At 35.5% G+C, this 19500-nt stretch overlaps 1 protein-coding gene across 2 annotated transcripts; it reads left to right on the forward strand.

Annotated features, from left to right (window-relative positions):
* On the forward strand, positions 1332-5224 carry LOC109223237 (zinc finger A20 and AN1 domain-containing stress-associated protein 8-like). Of its 2 annotated transcripts, none has more exons than XM_019387462.1 (2): positions 1332-1506; positions 4294-5224. In XM_019387462.1, the coding sequence occupies exon 2, from the start codon at positions 4313-4315 to the stop codon at positions 4823-4825; it is 513 nt and encodes a 170-aa protein (XP_019243007.1). In that variant the 5' UTR covers positions 1332-1506; positions 4294-4312; the 3' UTR covers positions 4826-5224. The 2 variants fall into 2 exon arrangements, with proteins under 2 accessions (XP_019243007.1, XP_019243006.1); XM_019387461.1 differs by having other exon boundaries at positions 1333-1506; positions 4300-5224.

Raw genomic sequence — 19500 nt, forward strand, 5'->3', positions numbered from 1 at the left:
GCTAATAAATAAATACTTTTGAAATGAAAGATTTATTTAAAATTTACTATCATAGCAGTCTTAGCGGATAACGTGCAATAATTTTTATTTTAATTATGACATAAAATACTCTCAACTTAATGATTTATGATTAAGAAAGAAGTAATTTGAATAGTCAACGATTCGTTAAGAAAATTTGAGGGTTTACAAGGTTAGTTACATACAATTGCATAAAGTTCTATTAGGCGAGCCCAGTACCCTGGGCGTTGGGCGTGTCCGGGGCGTAAGCCCCGGTGGCCGAGGCGTAAGTCTCACGGAACTAAGCCCCACACATAAGCCCAGGGGCGTTTTACGAGTGCTCCGCCCCGGGGCGAGCCCCGGGCGAGCCCCGGGCGAGTCCTAATTCTGCCTTTTAAAACAGAGATCTTAAATTCAAAACATAACATCCAAATTGTGGTTAATTATTTGAGTCCACTGTGGATTAAATTAAATACCACTTTTATTTGGGCTAATTCATTTAGTTAAACTCTAATATATTAGTCCATTTCATTAGCTTAGGGACCAAATTTTATCTTTAACTTAAAGCCCAGACTAATGCCACATATCAAAAACATCAAAAATATAGATTAACATGAGACATAATATAAGTCAGATCAATTAACTTGTTGTAGAGCTAATGGAATCCTGCCATATGTCGAACGATATGGCATTTCAAGTCAAGTCAATTGACCGGTCCAAGCATGCCAAGTGTAAATACATGGGATTGGTTCATAATAAGGCTGTATGGTGGGTCGGGCCCGGGCCTAAATGGGCTAAACGGGCCTAAATGAACTTCATAATTCAAACAACCCAATCACATTAATGCAAATACTTTTGTTGTATTACTACTCTTCTATTCTATATTTATAAATAGAGAGCTCTCATATGGCCAAAATGAGACAAAACATACATTAAGCAAGCAGAAGATAAAATAGAGAAGCACGGAAAAAAAGCATTCAAAATCTTCGTCAATGATCAATAATAATGCATTAGGTTTCTTTAATATTTAATTATTAAAATATGCTTATTTTTTAAATACTTTTTATATTATATATGTAATATTAAAAAAGTAAAAAGTTAATTTTTTATTATGTTTATTTATAACGGTCAAATAATATCTAAAAGTTGTTACAAAGAGGATTGAATGATATCTTTTCAAATTAATACTAGTAGTAATAATTAATTAGCTTGCTTCTCTATAACGAAAGTCGAAAAAAAAATCTCCGTAACGAAAAGGGAATGGCAAAAAGGTAAAAATGACGTTTATCAAGGGTGTATTAGTTTTGATAGAGAAAAAGTAAGCTAAGTTCTAAATACTCCGTATAGGACTCATAATAGCCATAAAGAAAAAAATAAAAAAAATTAATTCAACAATTCAATCGTTCTCTCTTGCCTTTTTTCCCCTTTCAGCCCCCAATCTCTCTATTTCTAATAATCCTCTCAATTTATTCCCCTCTCGATTTCTCCGATTATCTCTTTTGGTTTAAGGTATTTTATTATTAGCCATTTCTGATTTTTTTCCTTTTTGTTGGAGCTTCTAATTCTGATTTATGTAATTTCTGATCTAATTGTTTATCTTTTGGGAAATTGTTCGGTTTTTGTTTGTGGAAGGAGAAAAGTAATTTTTCTGAGTTTTAATTTTTCTCGAAATATCAGGGAAAGCGTTTGATTCGATTGACCGGTGAGATTTTTCTTAAAAAAAATATTTGTATATCTTTTGTATTGATTTATGTTTGATCCACGTAGAAAATTAAGCGTGTATTGTATGCTAAAAAAGTGATCTTTAGGTTAATCTGTTAGATTTGATATTTGTTATATTGGGTTTTCGTGCTATTCTGTGATGTTTTTAGGTGAAGGGTTGTTTTTTTTTTTTTTAAATTTATTTTTTATTTTTTTATAATAATGAACTGAAGGACTAAATTGTCTTAAAGTTTCTATGTTTTTTGCATATCAATATGCAGACTCAAGTGATATATAGCTAAATTTCATTGTTTTAGGTGTAATTGTGATGAATTTACTAAAATTGAGAAGTTTGGATGTTATCTGAATCATCTGAAGTACTTGTAGTCTTTATATGGTCCAGCCTTTTGCTGAACTGTGGCATTGAATGTTAGATTATGTGTTTTTTCCCCTTTTGTAATTTCCCTTGGTTAATTATTGAAATAGTGCCACTGCTTTTATATATTTTGGTTATCAAAAATTATTGAGATAGCGCCATGAGCATTTAGCTTCTTTTGTTTTGCTTTAGCTTTTTTAACGAAGTCTTTGTATCTTTGTTGCATAATTTTGAGAGCTTGTGGTGTAATCTAGGTGGAGAAATAGTTGAACTTAAGTGCATTTGGTTAGAGTTTTCGTTTGGGTTTCATTATGCTTCCCATGTAAGCACCTGATCTAACTCGGTTAAATTAATAGTTGATCTGATTGAGAAGTATTAAGCAGTTTATCAACATAAAGTTGTGGCCTGGTCTTGGATGGTCATTTTTTTTTGTTTCCGACTTACCAGCCTTAAACTCTTGACCTAATGGCGTGAAGAAAACTTCCTTGACCACTATGACAAAGAGTGACCAGTAAAGGATGGTCATTTAATATACTGGAATATCTAGGTTATACATGTGTTCTTTGCCTGCAACGAACCAGTCTCTAAATACATTCTATGGTTTAAGGTGGTAAGATAGTACTACTGTATTTGTCGAAAAATTAAGTTGTTGTATGAAGCTAAAACTCCTGGATCTTTTACCAGTTACATTTCTGTCAGTAGCAACACCCTTATCCTGTGTGGACTAACTAATGATATTCGATGCTAAAGAAGTATCATTTACTTGAAATAATTGATAGAGAAAAAATGAATCTGAAAGGCTACTAGCTCGTCACCATCTCTCGTGCTTGATGTTTTATGACTCCCTTGAAATTGTTTCAGTGACTGTCAGTTAAATGGGTATCATAGAAAAGAAATTATAAGATTGAGTTGACGGTATTATAGATATGATGTATTCTGTTGAATGCTTGATGTTGAACTCTCTCGACCTATGTGAGAAAGGTATGCCTCCCCTGGACAGAAGTTATAATTGTTTATAAAAAGAACTTTTCATTTGTCACTCTTGCCTTTGTTGCATGCCCCAAAACTGTGTCACCTTTTTGAGAAGTTGGCAGTTTTTTTCAATGCTACCCTCCCTATATAAGTTAGTTAGAACATATAAAACTTTCAACTTTTCTTATTAATTTGGTATGTTGGGAAATATGAAAATTGTATTAAGTACCTTTAGCATTTATTAAGTTGGGTAAAAAAGTGAACGTGGCAAATTGTATGGGATAGAGGAGTCTATGATAATCTACTATTGTTACAGTTGACAACAATTCAACTGTCTCCTATGTAAATCTATTTGCTAAATATTGGGCGTGTCGCTCAATCAGATGAAACAGGTAATGATCTAGCAAGGTGGACTTGTAAGAGAGAGTCTAGGGTAGATGGCACATCTTAACAGTGAGTTGACCTAGCACCTTCTAAGCATATTTTTGGGGTGTAGTATCAAGTTGCATTGTAATTGACTTGTGTTTTTCTTCAAAGGTGAAAAGCTTTAAAAAGCGCACCTCAAGTTTATTGGGGCTTTAAGTACAAAGCGTAATTAAAGTGTGAGCTTTAGTTTTAAAAAAAAGGCGCAAAGAAAAAAATAAAAATATATCTGTAATGCAAGGAAAAATTAACAAATTCATTCGTAATGTTTTCTAACATTTAATATATCTCTTTGCTGATTCTATTTATTGTTTAGCACCGTTTCAATTCAAGATAGAACTCACGGGCAAAAAGGGGCGCGCCTTAGTGCCTTGCCTACATTGAGCGCAGCTTAAGCAAATCGCCCTCACTAAGCTCTTTTGAGCTTAAGGGCTTAAGCACTCCTTAAATGAGGGGTCTAAAAATATATAAAATGGTTTCCTCCAAACTGTTACTTCTTTTTCTCTGACATCTTCTAAAGTCCGGAGGGGGGGGGGGGGTTGTCAGAGCTGCTTCTTTTCACTATTTGCCTCTATTAATTAACTCTTTCGATTATTGTGTCGAATTCAATTTATTGTTGCTATAACGCCAAAGCACTTATTTGGTGATATATTTTAGTTGGGGTTCATTGTTTAAAGTGTTCTTGTGGTCATAGACCATATATCTAGCAATGGTGCAAACAGTTAGATATTTAATAATTGCAGAGTCCCTTTGATATGGGATCTGCATGTACTTTATTGTTTCATGATGCATCGATGCACATAATGAGCTTATAATGTGGCAAGTGGCAGGCTTATAGCAGAAATGGAGTCTTCAAAAGAGACAGGTTGCCAGGCTAGAGAAGGCCCCATCCTGTGTGTTAACAACTGTGGATTTTTTGGTAGTGCGGCCACCATGAATATGTGTTCCAAGTGTCACAAGGACATGATACTGAAGCAGGAACAAGCTAAACTTGCAGCTGCATCCTTTGACAACATTGTAAATGGAAGCTCAAGCGGTAATGACAAAGAGCCTGTTGTTGCTGCTGTCATTGATGTGCAAACTGGCTCGGGGGAATTAAAGGCCGTCCCCGTAGAAGCTTCTGCAGAATTAGCCTCGAGTTCAGAGATGAAGCCAAAAGAAGGCCCAAGTAGGTGCAATACTTGCCGCAAGCGTGTGGGTTTAACAGGTTTCAACTGCAAGTGTGGCAATCTTTTCTGTGCAGTTCATCGTTATTCGGACAAACATGAATGCCCATTTGATTATAAGAATGCTGGTCGGGATGCTATAGCTAAAGCAAATCCTGTGGTTGTTGCCGAAAAGCTTAATAAAATCTAGGAGCCTTTGTTGAAGGTTATGTGAAGTGAAGCATGATTCATTAGCTTTAAGCTCTGTCCATCTCCCTATAAGTTCGCCACTTGTCTTCTGGTCTCTCTTAGATACAGATGGTATAAGGCATCAAAAGCGGAGCATCTTTGCAAGTTCATTGCAGCCCCTGTCAAGTGCTAGAATGGCTCCAGTGTGTAAGTTGTTATTTGTGCTGGTCTGGTGGACATCTTCATGCAATTTGTAATTTGTCCTCGTTCATCCTATTTCTCTGTCTTATATAATGTGCAGAATGTCTATCCCTTGTTTACTCAAAAAAAGGTTCCGATTTCTTCAATGGCTCTGACTTGTGCCCTTCATTGTCTCTGTGTTCTTGATCCGTTTGCCTACGTGCTATATGATGTTTGATGTTCTCGTGTTGGTATTTTATTTACCGAAGTCATTTCTCTTTGGAGAAATTGGCTACTATTATTATTATTAAGAAGTTGAAGTTTTGATGATATGTAGGTAGATGATATACTAGCCAGCCAACTGCACCCTTCGAAACTCGAGGATGATGGCTTGCTCCACTAGCATTCTCCGCTTAAATACTAGAGTTAGTTCGTTTGGCTCATGGCTCGAACCTATAACTTAAAAACAAGTCCCTCAACCTTTGTCAATTACCAAAGTCATTTACTTCGCGTGTTTAGGTTATCGACTCGAGCTATCTTATCTAATTACTCAATTAGAAATAATTGAGTTGCATGCAAGTAAAAGGGTAGTTTGTTGCACCAAGCTCTCGCTATGTGCGGGGTCCGGAGAAGGGCCGGACCATAAGGGTCTATTATACGCAGCCTTGCCCTGCATTTCTGCAAGAGGTTGTTTTCACGGCTCGAACCCGTGACCTCCTGGTCACATGAAAGACAAGGGTCTATTATACGCAGCCTTACCCTGCATTTCTGCAAGAGGTTGTTTCCACGGCTCGCCCGTGACCTCCTGGTCACATGACAGCAATTTTACCAGTTACCCACAGGCTCCCCTTCAAGTGTTATAAGAAAAATTTAAGCATTAACATCAGGTGATAATCAGCAACAGTTCCTTCAGTATACTTAGTCGAAAAATGCTACCTATTTTAATATAGGATAAGTAAGTCGTGGAGGGAAAAAATACAGTAGATAATAAGGTGAAAGCATATTATATTACAATATTCTCCAGTGGTTTTCTTATGTTGCACGTTAAACTATTGTGATATTGAGACACGCTAACAGTATCCCTTGTCTTTCGGGGTAAAGATTGCTTATATATCTTGCTAAAACTAATTAGATTTCTAGAAAATTGTCTCTTGCTTTTTATATCTAATCACAAAGAAAAGAAAAAAAGAAAAAGTACGGCTACATTAAAGAAAGTGCTCTTCTCAATCTTTCTTGAAAAATTTTATTTTGTGTCTCACACAACTGACAATAGTTGTGTGAGGCCTCTTTTTTGTCTCACAACTGTGTGGTCCCAGAATTTTGTGGACTCAGATGTGTAAGAGATGGGTCAACAACTATGTGAGATAAAAAGAGGTCTCATACAACTAGTGTAAGTTGTGTGAGACACAAAATAAAATCACTCAATCTTTCTTTTATTCTCTTCATGTTTTTTCTTTTTTATTTATTTATTAGTTTCCTTAATAATTTGGGTATTTCACAAGAAATATCATTTTTTATTTTGTTGTATTTTTAAAAGACTAAAATCTTATGAACGTGAAAACCACTTTCTGTTGGTACTTGGTAGTGCATTTTTAGCCCTAAAAGACGAAACTTACGTTGTTTAATTTGTTATTTAGCACTAACACTATAAAATCACAAGATTTTTCCTGCTTTGTAAAGAAGAATTAAAACACCTACATTACTACAATAACAAGTCCAACTTTTATCAAATTTGGTCTAACTTGCTTTCAATTTTGTTACGTTATTGAGGATTAAATCCATGAACTAAATAGTAACTTTTCTCCAATCAAAGAGTAGCACTCGAGCTTTTGGAAAACAAAATGATTTTAATTATAATTCAAAACTCAAAAGCATGGAGGAGCAATGGGCAACAACACCATAAATCTAAGGAGAAGTAATATACTCAACCCAGTTTAGATTATTTGTTTTTTAAAGTATTTGTACATCTTTTAAAGAATATATTTAATAATATTTTACTATAGAAGTACTATTAGTTCTTTATTTTCGTTTCTCTTTAAACGTCTTACTTCAGTAATTATAGCAAAGATAAGATTAGAAACAAAAAAGGTAATAAATAAGTTTTTGTTTATTAAATAAGAATAACCATAAAGTTTCAGATTCAAAATTTAGTGGACGTAAAAGAATATTATTTGATTTTTTTTATATGTCCTAATTTTGACGGACATAATTACTTAATACTTGTGCTAATAAAAGACAATAGGTAATCGATGAAACAATGGAAATAATCTCTTAATACTGATGATGAATTTATTTTGACGTGGCAAACAAAATCAATGGATGTGTCCCTACTTCTCCAGGTACAAAATTCACTTTACTTGTCAGCCTCTCTATTATGTCATTTGCTTTCTTCACTACAATAAGTACAATTTGATTATAGACACTAATACCTTATCCCCACTACTCCATGTGTGGTTTCTTCAACGAAGACAAAAAGTTCATTATTCACTGTTTATTTTTTTGGGACTTGGGGGGAACTGTTTTCTAGGGAATACTACAAAATAATTGCACAAATACCCATACTAAATCCCACTACTAGTATTTTTCCTTTATTAAATTACAAAAATATTTCTTCCTACATCTCAAATTATTTGTCATGATTTTTAAAAATAATTATCTTAAATTATTTATCATTTTCGAAGTTTAAGACTAAATAAATTATATTTTTTTATTTTACCATTAACAAATTGTTCTTGAAGATGGAGATAGTACTTAAATAGGGTAAATATTCAATAAAGAGAGATTATATCATAAGATATAAATAAGGGTAAAATAATCCAAACTCATTCAATAAAGAGAGATTATATCATAAGATATAAATAAGGGTAAAATAATCCAAACTCGTTCTAATTAATAGTATTTTTTTAAGGGGCGTGTAAAAGAGAAACACGATAAATAATTTGAGACAGAGGGAGTAGTTACTATTTGGAGCATATGGTACTTCCTCTGGTTCATATAAGCCTTTTTTTTTGAAGATTTTGCAGCTTTCTTAAGAAAAATATTTAATAGCATTAATCAAAATTTATCTAAAATATCTTTTGTTAAATTTTAGTTAATTACTATTTTACTAATTTACACTAAAAAAAGTACTACCAATAAATAGTAACTTTTTTTTTGAACTCAAATATTTTGAAATAAATTTGCATTGCCAAAAGACTACTTTTTGTGGGCGGGGAAGTAATAAAATATTTTTCAATAAATACAGACAGATAAGCTATACATAGTAGACAATTGAGATGGTTTAAGAAACCTTTTTGGCTACTTTCCAAAAGATTGGACAATTTCAAGGGTTGAACACAAAGTTCAAGCACTTTGACATTCTTGACTTTTGATTTGTTTATATAGAAAATCATACTCTAGATGAAGAATTTATTAAACTGATGGTAAAAGGTTCTTGTGTCATTCTTTTTCTATGATTTTCAAGATTTGCATATGCCAATGTTAGTTTAGAATTGATGGCCCCTATAAAGGGATTGACCAGTCCATGGTAATGTCATCGGAGTTGAGACTTTAGAATTTTACAAGAATTTGGAGAATCTAACCTCTTTGGAATTTTCGTTTGGAAATGTGTGCTTATATGGTCCAACTAATTAACATACATCTCGTTTCTATTAAGGAAAAATAAATGAATAAATAATGGGAAATTCTCAGAAATTACAGCCTAATACCTATATAAGCAATGAATCTATTTTGTATAAAATATATAATAATGTATAAAAATGTAGAACAATGTATAAATTTGTATTACAAGTCGTTAACTGCGACTTTTAGTTGAAATTCTAGTTCAAAACAAGTCTTCCACCAAATGACTTCAAATTTTTTAGACAACCTCCTTAGTTTTAACAAGTCAGTTTTTCTTTTATTGTTGTGAGACCTCGGTTTTATGCTATTTCTGTGAATTTCGTTATTATATTGCCTTCGTTATCATGTTTCGGCTTGCCTAGCCGGTGTGTTCGGCGCCATAACGGCGTGGCATGTGAGTTGTCCGTGCAACATGTGGATACTGATCTAGGGATGGACCAAATTGGATTTAGCACATTTCGGATTTCGGATTCTGCAAAATGCAATCTGAATCCGGTCCGAATTAATATCGGATCGGATCAATATTTCAGATTTCGGATCGGATTATACGTAATATTAAGGCTATTGCTAATTTAATCGGCTAATGCATCTGCCTTATCTACTTCTTCTGTGTTCTGTGCTAATACAAACATCTATTTGCTTTTCATCCCTTTATAAGCATTGCATCTCTAAGAAAATATTTCTCTGGAGGTACGAGTTGTTATGCCTCAAAGTTGCAAACTCATACGTATATTTTCTTTGTAAAAGAGGCAATGCAGCAAGAAAAATTCATGTTTCTGTAATTATGAAAGTACTATGGTGCCAATATAGCTAAATCAAGTAATTGTAAAGGTAATAACTTGGAGGAAGATCTAAAGGAAGTACTGACTATCCGAAATTAAAGTTTAGTATTTATACATGCCCTAATAATTTTGGATTTCGGATCGGATAAGGTTAAAATTATATCAATCCGAATCCGATCCGAATATCCGAAATTTTAATAAACATAATTCGAAATCCAATCCAAATATTCGAAATCCGAAATTGAGCGGATCGATTCGAATTTCGGATATCCAATTCAAATGAACAGCCCTATACGGATCCATCCCCCAAGGGTCACTCTCTCATATTTCTCTCTTGGTGGTATACACGCGGTTGTTGAAAATACCGATAGTGGTTTGGAATAGATATGAAAAAATTGAGGGAATCTAGTCGGTGTTTTGTTGGATTTTGCATGACAACCGCTCCAAAATTTTCATACAAATTAATTTTAAAATTCAAAGCTACTCCTTTAAACTTGTTTAACAATGATGAGTTACCTGTCTACTTTGATTTTCACCACCCAAATTTTACAAAGTTATTACTCTAATCATGATTTGAGCTTCAAACGCCAGAATTAGAGGTGGCAAAATAGTTAAAAGAAAATAGTTATCAACCCATATTATTCATTAAAAAATGGGTTGGATAATGAACATTTTAAAAACGGGTCGAAATATGGATAAGAACCATATCATCCACTTAGAAAATGAATAACCATGGATAACTAATGGGTTTAACTTTTACATTTGTGAAGCCTCAAATTGGGGACTCCTCAAGGTTGGGAGACTAGGAATTTTTCTCAAGAGTGATCATATTCAATAAGCCACGGATAATATGGATAACTATATTATCTGCCAGATAACCCATTTTTTATCCGTATTAAATATGGGTCGGAGAGTTTATCCGTTTCTTGTTACCCTCTAAATTATCAACTTATTTTAACTTTCTAGATATATAATTTTTTTTCTCTTTAGTGGACTTACCAATAGAATAAATATATTTTATTTATATAATAAAATATAAAAAATTAGTTTTCAGCTCATATAGTGATGGAATAATAATATAATTGAGCATAATTTTCAAGAATACATAATGTATATATGAAAATATCTTTACTTAAATAATTATTTTTATATTACGTGCATGGAATATATATTTTACAACCTTTATTTCTTTCATTCTCAATTGTGTAAATAATTTTTTGAATTTTTGTTGTTAATAAAAAATTATTACGAACAAATTATTCTAATTAATTTTTTTTACTATACTCATTGTTTTGTTATTCCAGCATTATATATGCTTAAATACTTTTTATTTATAAATAAATTTATTCATTATACAGGTAAGTCCATAATATAAATTAAAAAGGGAAAAATTATAATATTAAAAAGTTAAAAAAAAAATAAAAGAAGATAAATATTTATAATTTAGAGGGAAATAGGTATTTGGCAATCCAACATTTGGAAAATCTAGTTGAGTGACCTTCTGAGTGGTACAAGCATCGTTAAGTGACTTTGTTGTTACAAAAGAAAGAAAAGTGACTTTAACAGATAATTTGAAATATTTTAGTAACCATTTGAGTAATGGACTCATAAACTGAATAACCATGTCAAGTTGTGTATGTTGTTAAATTTGTACAAAACTCATTGCATCTTCTCGACATTTCGCATTAAGTAAATTGTCATAACTCATAAACTAGTATATCATATTACTTGATTGACATTAATTTTCCTTTATTTAGAATACAATACTTAATTCTCATATATAATGGAAATACAAATATTAAATTTCGATATCTGCAAATACTCATGTAGAAACTACATGAGTATTAAATATTAAATTTCAATTTTTGCAGATACTCATGTAGAAACTACTATTTGCTTGCAAATACCGAAAATAGTGATTCATGACCGAAGGGGCAATTTTCTAAACTCTTTGAACCGTGCATACTTGAAAATGTTTCATTTTGAGATAAAATTAGAACTATTTCCAAATGCAAATAAAGATGACAAAAGCTGACTTGCTAATGAAGTGGTTATTCTGGAACATTAGAGGGGTAAATAAGAGATATTTTTTAACAGAGTTAAAAAAGTATATCAGTAGTCAAAGAATAAAGCTGGCAGTTATAGTTGAAACAAGGGTTAAAGCACATAATGCTAGTAGGATCATGCTAAGAGTAACTCCAGGGTGGAACTCTGTTACAAATTATCAGCATGCTTCAAAAGGGAGAATATGGTTTACCTGGGATCCCCAGTGATACACTGTTACTTTACTAAGTGTTGCAGCTCAGTTTATTCATTGTTTGGTGCAGGATAGGATGGGGGTGGTAGAATGTGAAGTTACAGCTATATATTGATATAATACTGTAGAGCAAAGAAAGCAATTGTGGGATGGACTAAAGGGTCTAACAGTAGGAATTACCAAACCTTGGCTACTGTGTGGGGATTTCAATGCTGTGTTGTACTCTAAGGATAGATTGAGGGGTAATCCTATCACTTATACAGAAGTCCAAGATTTTGCTGAGTGTGTGACCTCTTTAGGCTTAAATGAGTTGACATGGACAGGAGAGTACTATATATGGTCAAACAAACAGTATGGTGCAGACATGATAAACAGCAAGATTGATAGAGCATTTGGTAACTATGAGTGGATGATGCAGTGGGGTCATGTGATTACTAAGTATGGTCTTCCATTCATTTCTAATCATAGACCCATGCTACTCACTCTTTTCTCAGCCTCAAAACCTGGCAAAATACCTTTCAGATTCTTCAACATATGGGCTGAGCATGACAGTTTTGCTGCAATTGTGGAAAACGTTTGGAAACAGTCTCATGCTATTTGCAAGATGAAGAACATTTGGTTGAAGTTGAAGGCACTAAAGACATTGTTCAGAACTCTGAATAATGAACAATTTCGAACCATTAATATGAAGATTGAACAGGCAAGAGTGAACTTAGAAGATGTACAAAGAAAGATCACTGCAGCATGTAATGATTCACTGCTTGAAGAAGAAAGGAATATGTCACGACCCAAAATCTAACTACGGTCGTGATGGTGCCTATCGTGTTACAAGGCAAGCCTATTTCCAAAATATTACTACTAATTTGATTATAAGAATTTAATAAAATATTTCCAATAATTAATTCCTGATAATCTAAACCAACTCTAAATATAAATAATATAAAATACGGAAACGAGTCCCAAACATCGGGGTGTCACTAAGTCATGAGCGTCTAAAACTATGAACTAAGATATATAAATTGTCTAACTATCCAAAGTAAGAAACGACAAAGGAGTAATAAGGTCCTGCGGACGCTAGCAGCTACCTTGCAGTATCCAATTAAAGTCGGCCTGAACTCAACGATCGCCGCGCTCTAACTCACCTGGATTTGCACATAAAGTGCAGGGTGTAGTATGAGTACAACCGACTCAGTAGTAACAAAAATAACTAAGGAACTGAGCAGTAGTGACGAGCTAAGCAAAACAGTCCAAATATTTATTTTCACAATTTACAATAAACATGAATAAACAGGTAAATTCCATAAAACCAACAAATGCCACAAAGAAATTTAAAAGATAAATGCAGCAACAGCAAAAGCAAATGCAACCTCATAGCAATGTCACTCCATCACTCAGCACTCAACACTCAACACTCAATACACTCAACACTCTACGCTCACTGAGGGTGTGTACAGACTTTGGAGGGGCTCCCAAAGCCCAAGCGCTAAGCACGAACAACTCGCGTGCCATCATATCAATACCTGGATCCGCACGGTCAACTCACTTGCTACGCGGACAACTCACGCGCTATGGTATAAATACCTGGACCCGCACGGTCAACTCACGTGCTACGCGGACAACTCACGCGCTATGGTATTAATACCCTCACAAATTGGCCATCATATCAATACCTATATCCGCACGGTCAACTCACGTGCTACGCGGACAACTCACGTGCTATGGTATCAATACCTGGACCCGCACGGTCAACTCACGTGCTACGCGGACAACTCACGCGCTATGGTATTAATATCCTCATAATCAGGCCATAGGTCTCACTCAATCATGTACCTCACTAACTTCACCATCATCAACAAATAAGGGGACACAACCCACATTAAGTATCACAACATATTAGCAAATAATAGAGACTGAGGTAAACATGTACAATAACTTCTATGACTTAGTACAAATAATGTGAGCATGAATAAAGCGTAAACATGATCTCTAACATGAAGGCAAACAAGTTCAACAACAAGTAAACACATCACGGGACGGACCAAGTCTCAATCCCTCGCGGTGCACACCCACACGCCCGTCACCTAGCGTGGGTATCACAAACAAACAATCACAGGATATCAATTTTTTTCCGGGTGTATACCCTCAAAGCCAGAGTTAAAACTGTTACTTACCTCAATAGCGTAAAATCCTACTCCGGGATGTCCTCGTCCTTTGACTCGGTCTCCAAAAGCTACTAATCTAACCATAATCAGAATAATATTATCAACATGGATAGAGAATCGAATTCCACAATACAAACTACAAAAATAGGCCAAAAATCCGAAATCGGCCAAAACCCGGCCCCCTGACCCACATCTCAAAATCAGTCAAAAATAGCAGAATAATAAACCTCGTCCTCTCCCGAGTCTAACCATATAAAATTCATCAAAATCGGATTTCGTGTGGTCCCTCAAATCCTCACTTAAAATTCTCCAAAACTCAAACCCTAACTCTCTCAATTTCACTTTGAAATCAACAATCAAACCCCAAAAACGAAGATGGATTCATGAAATGTAACTAAAACCGAGTAGAGAACACTTACCCCAATCCATATTGTGAAAATCGCCTCCAAAATCGCCCAAATCAGAGCTCCCCAACTCAAAATACGATCGAATGAATAAATCCTAGTTTTATATATTTTTCTGCCAACTATTCTGCCTCGTTTCTCATGCCAAACGATCTCGAAACTCATATTTTATGTCTCCAATAGATTCCTTGTGAAATTCTAATAAAGCTAGGCTTTTGAATCACTCAATTTGACCTTTTAATGAATGAGATATGTAGGTTTTAATATTTGCAAATAGTGCTGATTTTTAAATACGCCGTCAGTCGCAATTTCGTAATTAATCTGAAAAATCTGGCAACCTAATTCTTAGTAAAATGACCATAAAATCCTCATACGATGTCCAAATTCGACGATTCTTTTTGCTACGGGTCCGTAATTATGATATGGATCTAATGCTTCAATCAAAAAGGAAATCGGAGCTCATTTGTTCAATATGATATCATTTATGCTTGAAGAAACAGCGTCGAAATATAAGAAAAACGAGCGCAACACAATCCAAACCTATCCGAAACTCACCCGAGGCCCTCGAGACTTCAACCAATAATTTCAACAAGTCATATATCACTATCCGAACTTAGTCGAACCTTCGAAACACCCAAAACAACTCCAAAATACCAAATCAACCTCGAATTCAAGCCTAAGAACTTCTAAACCTCAAACTTTCGCCAATTCAAGCCTAATTCTACCACGGACCTCCAAGTTACATTTTGGACACACTCTTAAGTCTAAAATTACCCAACGAAGCTAATCTAATTATAAAAATCCAAATCCGAATTCGGTTACTCATAAGTCAACTTCTGGTTGACTTTTCTAACTTAGCTTTCTAACTAAGAGACTAAGTGTTCATTTCACTCCAAAACTACTCTGAACCCAAACCTACCAACTCGATACAACTCAACACAGCTGACAACACATAAATAAGCATAGATGGGGGAAATGGGGCTATAACTCTCAGAATGAACGACTGGGTCGTTACATCCTCCTCCTCTTAAACAAATGTTCGTCCTTGAACGAGTCTAAAACATACCTGAAATCACATGATATACGACATAATTCAAACACTCACAACGATGATTTCTAATCATAACAGCTGCCCAAAACAACCAAACGCTGGTAATAAACCTCTTATCAGACAGAGCCTGAACAAGTGATATCAAGTCACCAATCAAACACCCATTAATCCTTGCTACATCTCAAGTAAACCCTTCTCGTCACATTCGATCAATCTGAACACAATCTCGCAGTCAAATCATACTCGCCACATAGCCATCAAATCACAAATTCCGCTAATAGGGACACCAACGGACATATAGGCACGTGCTTACACAATCGAAATCTTCGTACTCCAGCAATACACAAAACCCGGCCTCAAGTCCCCCAGACTGGCCCAACATACACACAGAAATCACATCTCGCACCTCATCCAAGGAAGCACAATCCGTCGATGCAAAACTGATACCGAGCACTCATGTGCGCATACGAATGCGTGGAAGGAATTCAAAGAGTTACACTTCAGGCTGAATCAATACCGCACGATAAGAATTCAAGAAGGTGAAGCTTTCCTAAAGGTTCTACAGCCTCTCGAAGATAAGTACAGACGTCTTTGTACTGATCCGCAAGACTCTACTAAACCCGCTCATGACTCGTGAGACCTATGTAACCTAGGCTCTGACACCAACTTATCACGACCCAAAATCTAACTATGGTCGTGATGGTGCCTATCGTGTTACAAGGCAAGCCTATTCCCAAAATATTACTACTAATTTGATTATAAGAATTTAATAAAATATTTCCAATAATTAATTCCTGATAAACTAAACCAACTCTAAATATAAATAATATAAAATACGGAAACGAGTCCCAAACATCGAGGTGTCACTAAGTCATGAGCGTCTAAAACTATGAACTAAGATATATAAATTGTCTAACTGTCCAAAGTAAGAAACGACAAAGGAGTAATAAGGTCCTGCGGACGCTAGCAGCTACCTTGCAGTATCCAATTAAAGTCGGCCTGAACTCAACGATCGCCGCGCTCTAACTCACCTGGATTTGCACATAAAGTGCAGGGTGTAGTATGAGTACAACCGACTCAGTAGTAACAAAAATAACTAAGGAACTGAGCAGTAGTGACGAGCTAAGCAAAACAGTCCAAATATTTATTTTCACAATTTATAATAAACATGAATAAACAGGTAAATTCCATAAAACCAACAAATGCCACAAAGAAATTTAAAAGATAAATGCAGCAACAACAAAAGTAAATGCAACCTCATAGCAATGTCACTCCATCACTCAGCACTCAACACTCAACACTCAATACACTCAACACTCTGCGCTCACTAGGGGTGTGTACAGACTTCAGAGGGGCACCCAAAGCCCAAGCGCTAAGCACGGACAACTCACGTGCCATCATATCAATACCTGAATCCGCACGGTCAACTCACGTGCTACGCGTACAACTCACGCGCTATAGCATAAATACCTGGACCCGCACGGTCAACTCACGTGCTACGCGGACAACTCATGCGCTATGGTGTTAATATCCTCACAACCAGGCCATCATATCAATACCTGGATCCGCACGGTCAACTCACGTGCTACGCGGACAACTCACGCGCTATGGTATTAATACCTGGACCCGCACGGTTACTCACGTGCTACGCGGACAACTCACGCGCTACGGTATTAATATCCTCACGATCATGCCATCGGTCTCACTCAATCATGTACCTCACTGGCCTCACCATCATTAACAAATAAGGGAACACAACCCACATCAAGTGTCACAGCATATTAGCAAACAATAGAGACTGAGGTAAACATGTACAATAATTTCTATGACTTAGTACAAATAATGTGAGCATGAATAAAGCGTAAACATGATCTCTAACATGAAGGCAAACAAGTTCAACAACAAGTAAACACATCACGGGACGGACCAAGTCTCAATCCCTCGCGGTGCACACTCACACGCCCGTCACCTAGCGTGGGTATCACAAACAAACAATCACAGGATATCAATTTTTTTCCGGGTGTATACCCTCAAAGCTAGAGTTAAAACTGTTACTTACCTCAATAGCGTAAAATCCTACTCCGGGATGTCCTCGTCCTTTGACTCGGTCTCCAAAAGCTACTAATCTAACCATAATCAGAATAATATTATCAACATGGCTAGAGAATCGAATTCCACAATAAAAACTACAAAAATAGGCCAAAAATCCAAAATCGGCCAAAACCCGGCCCCCGAGCCCACGTCTCGAAATCAGTCAAAAATAGCAGAATAATAAACCTCGTCCTCTCCCGAGTCTAACCATATAAAATTCATCAAACTCGGATTTTGTGTGGTCCTTCAAATCCTCACTTAAAATTCTCCAAAACTCAAACCCTAACTCCCTCAATTTCACTTCGAAATCATCAATCAAACCCCAAAAACGAAGATGGATTCATGAAATATAACTAAGACCGAGCAGAGAACACTTACCCCAATCCATATGGTGAAAATCGCCTCCAAAATCGCCCAAATCCGAGCTCCGCAACTCAAAATATGACCGAATGAATAAACCCTAGTTTTATATATTTTTCTACCAGCTATTCTGCCTCGTTTCTCATGCCAAACGATCCCGAAACTCGTATTTTATGCCTCCAGTGGATTCCTTGTAAAATTCTGTCAAGTTAGGCTTTTGAATCACTCTATTTGACCTTATAATGAATGAGATATGTAGGTTTTAATATTTGCAAATGGTGCAGATTTTTAAATATGCCGTCAGTGGCAATTTTGTAATTAATCTGAAAAATCTGGCAACCTAATTCTTAGTAAAACGACCATAAAATCCTCATACGATGTCCAAATTCAACGATTCTTTTTGCTACGGGTCCGTAATTATGATATGGATCTAATGCTTCAATCAAAAAGGAAATTGGAGCTCATTTGTTCAATATGATATCATTTATGCTTGAAGAAACGGCGTCGAAACATAAGAAAAACGAGCGCAACACAATCCAAACCTATCCGAAACTCACCCGAGGCCCTCGGGACCTCAACCAATAATTCCAACAAGTCATATATCACTACCCGAACTTAGTCGAACCTTCGGAACACCCAAAACAACACTAAAACACCAAATCAACCTCCAATTCAAGCCTAAGAACTTCTAAACTTCCAACTTTCGTCAATTCAAGCCTAATTCTACCACGGACCTGCAAATTACATATTGGACACACTCTGAAGTCTAAAATCACCCAACGAAGCTAATCGAATTATAAAAATCCAAATCCGAATTCGTTTACTCATAAGTCAACTTCCGGTTGACTTTTCTAACTTAGCTTTCTAACTAAGAGACTAAGTGATCATTTCACTCCAAAACTACTCTGAACCCAAACCTACCAACTCGATACAACTCAACACAGCTGACAACACATAAATAAGCATAGATGGGGGAAATGGGGCTATAACTCTCAGAACGAACGACCGGGTCGTTACAGAATATACTACAGAATTTAGAAAAGTGGTCCCTTATAGAAGAAAGTGCATCGAAGCAGAAGGCAAGAGCAAAATGGATCATACTGGGAGATTCAAACACTAAGTACTTTTGCAGCAATCATGAAAGAAAGAAGCCAGAAGAAACAGTTAAATGAGCTTATTGCACTCACATGTAATAAGATTACCCACTCCGATAGCATAAAACAAGAAGTTGTTGGATTCTACAAATCTCTAATGGGATCAGCAACTCATTCACTCCCCGCTATAAATAGATTGATTATGAGAAATGGTCGAGTCTTATCACAACAACAAAAGATTGCTCTTTGTGCTGAGGTTACTAACAGAGAGATTTATGTTGGCCTGTGTGCTATTGATAGTGATAAAGCACCAGGAATTGATGGATACAATGCTAATTTCTTTAAGAAGGCATGGGTGGTCATTAAGTATGAAGTTATTCGAGCTGTCAAAGAGTTCTTTAATACTGGAAAACTATATAAAGCTGAAAACTGTACTACACTCACACTGGTGCCTAAAATGCCTAATCCTAGCACAATAAAAGATTACAGACCAATTGCCTGCTGCACCATGCTCTATAAGCTGATATCTAAAGTGCTAGCAGCCAGAATACAACAAGTTATTGCATCTGTTATCTGTGACTGGCTTCATTCCTGGTAGGAGAATTGTTGATAACATCATACTAGCACATGAATTAGTGAAAGCTTACATAAGGAGGAACATTTCTGACAGATGCATGATTAAAATTGATCTTCAA

The sequence above is a fragment of the Nicotiana attenuata genome, chromosome 3 (assembly GCF_001879085.1).
Source record: "Nicotiana attenuata strain UT chromosome 3, NIATTr2, whole genome shotgun sequence".
Lineage (NCBI taxonomy): Eukaryota > Viridiplantae > Streptophyta > Magnoliopsida > Solanales > Solanaceae > Nicotiana > Nicotiana attenuata.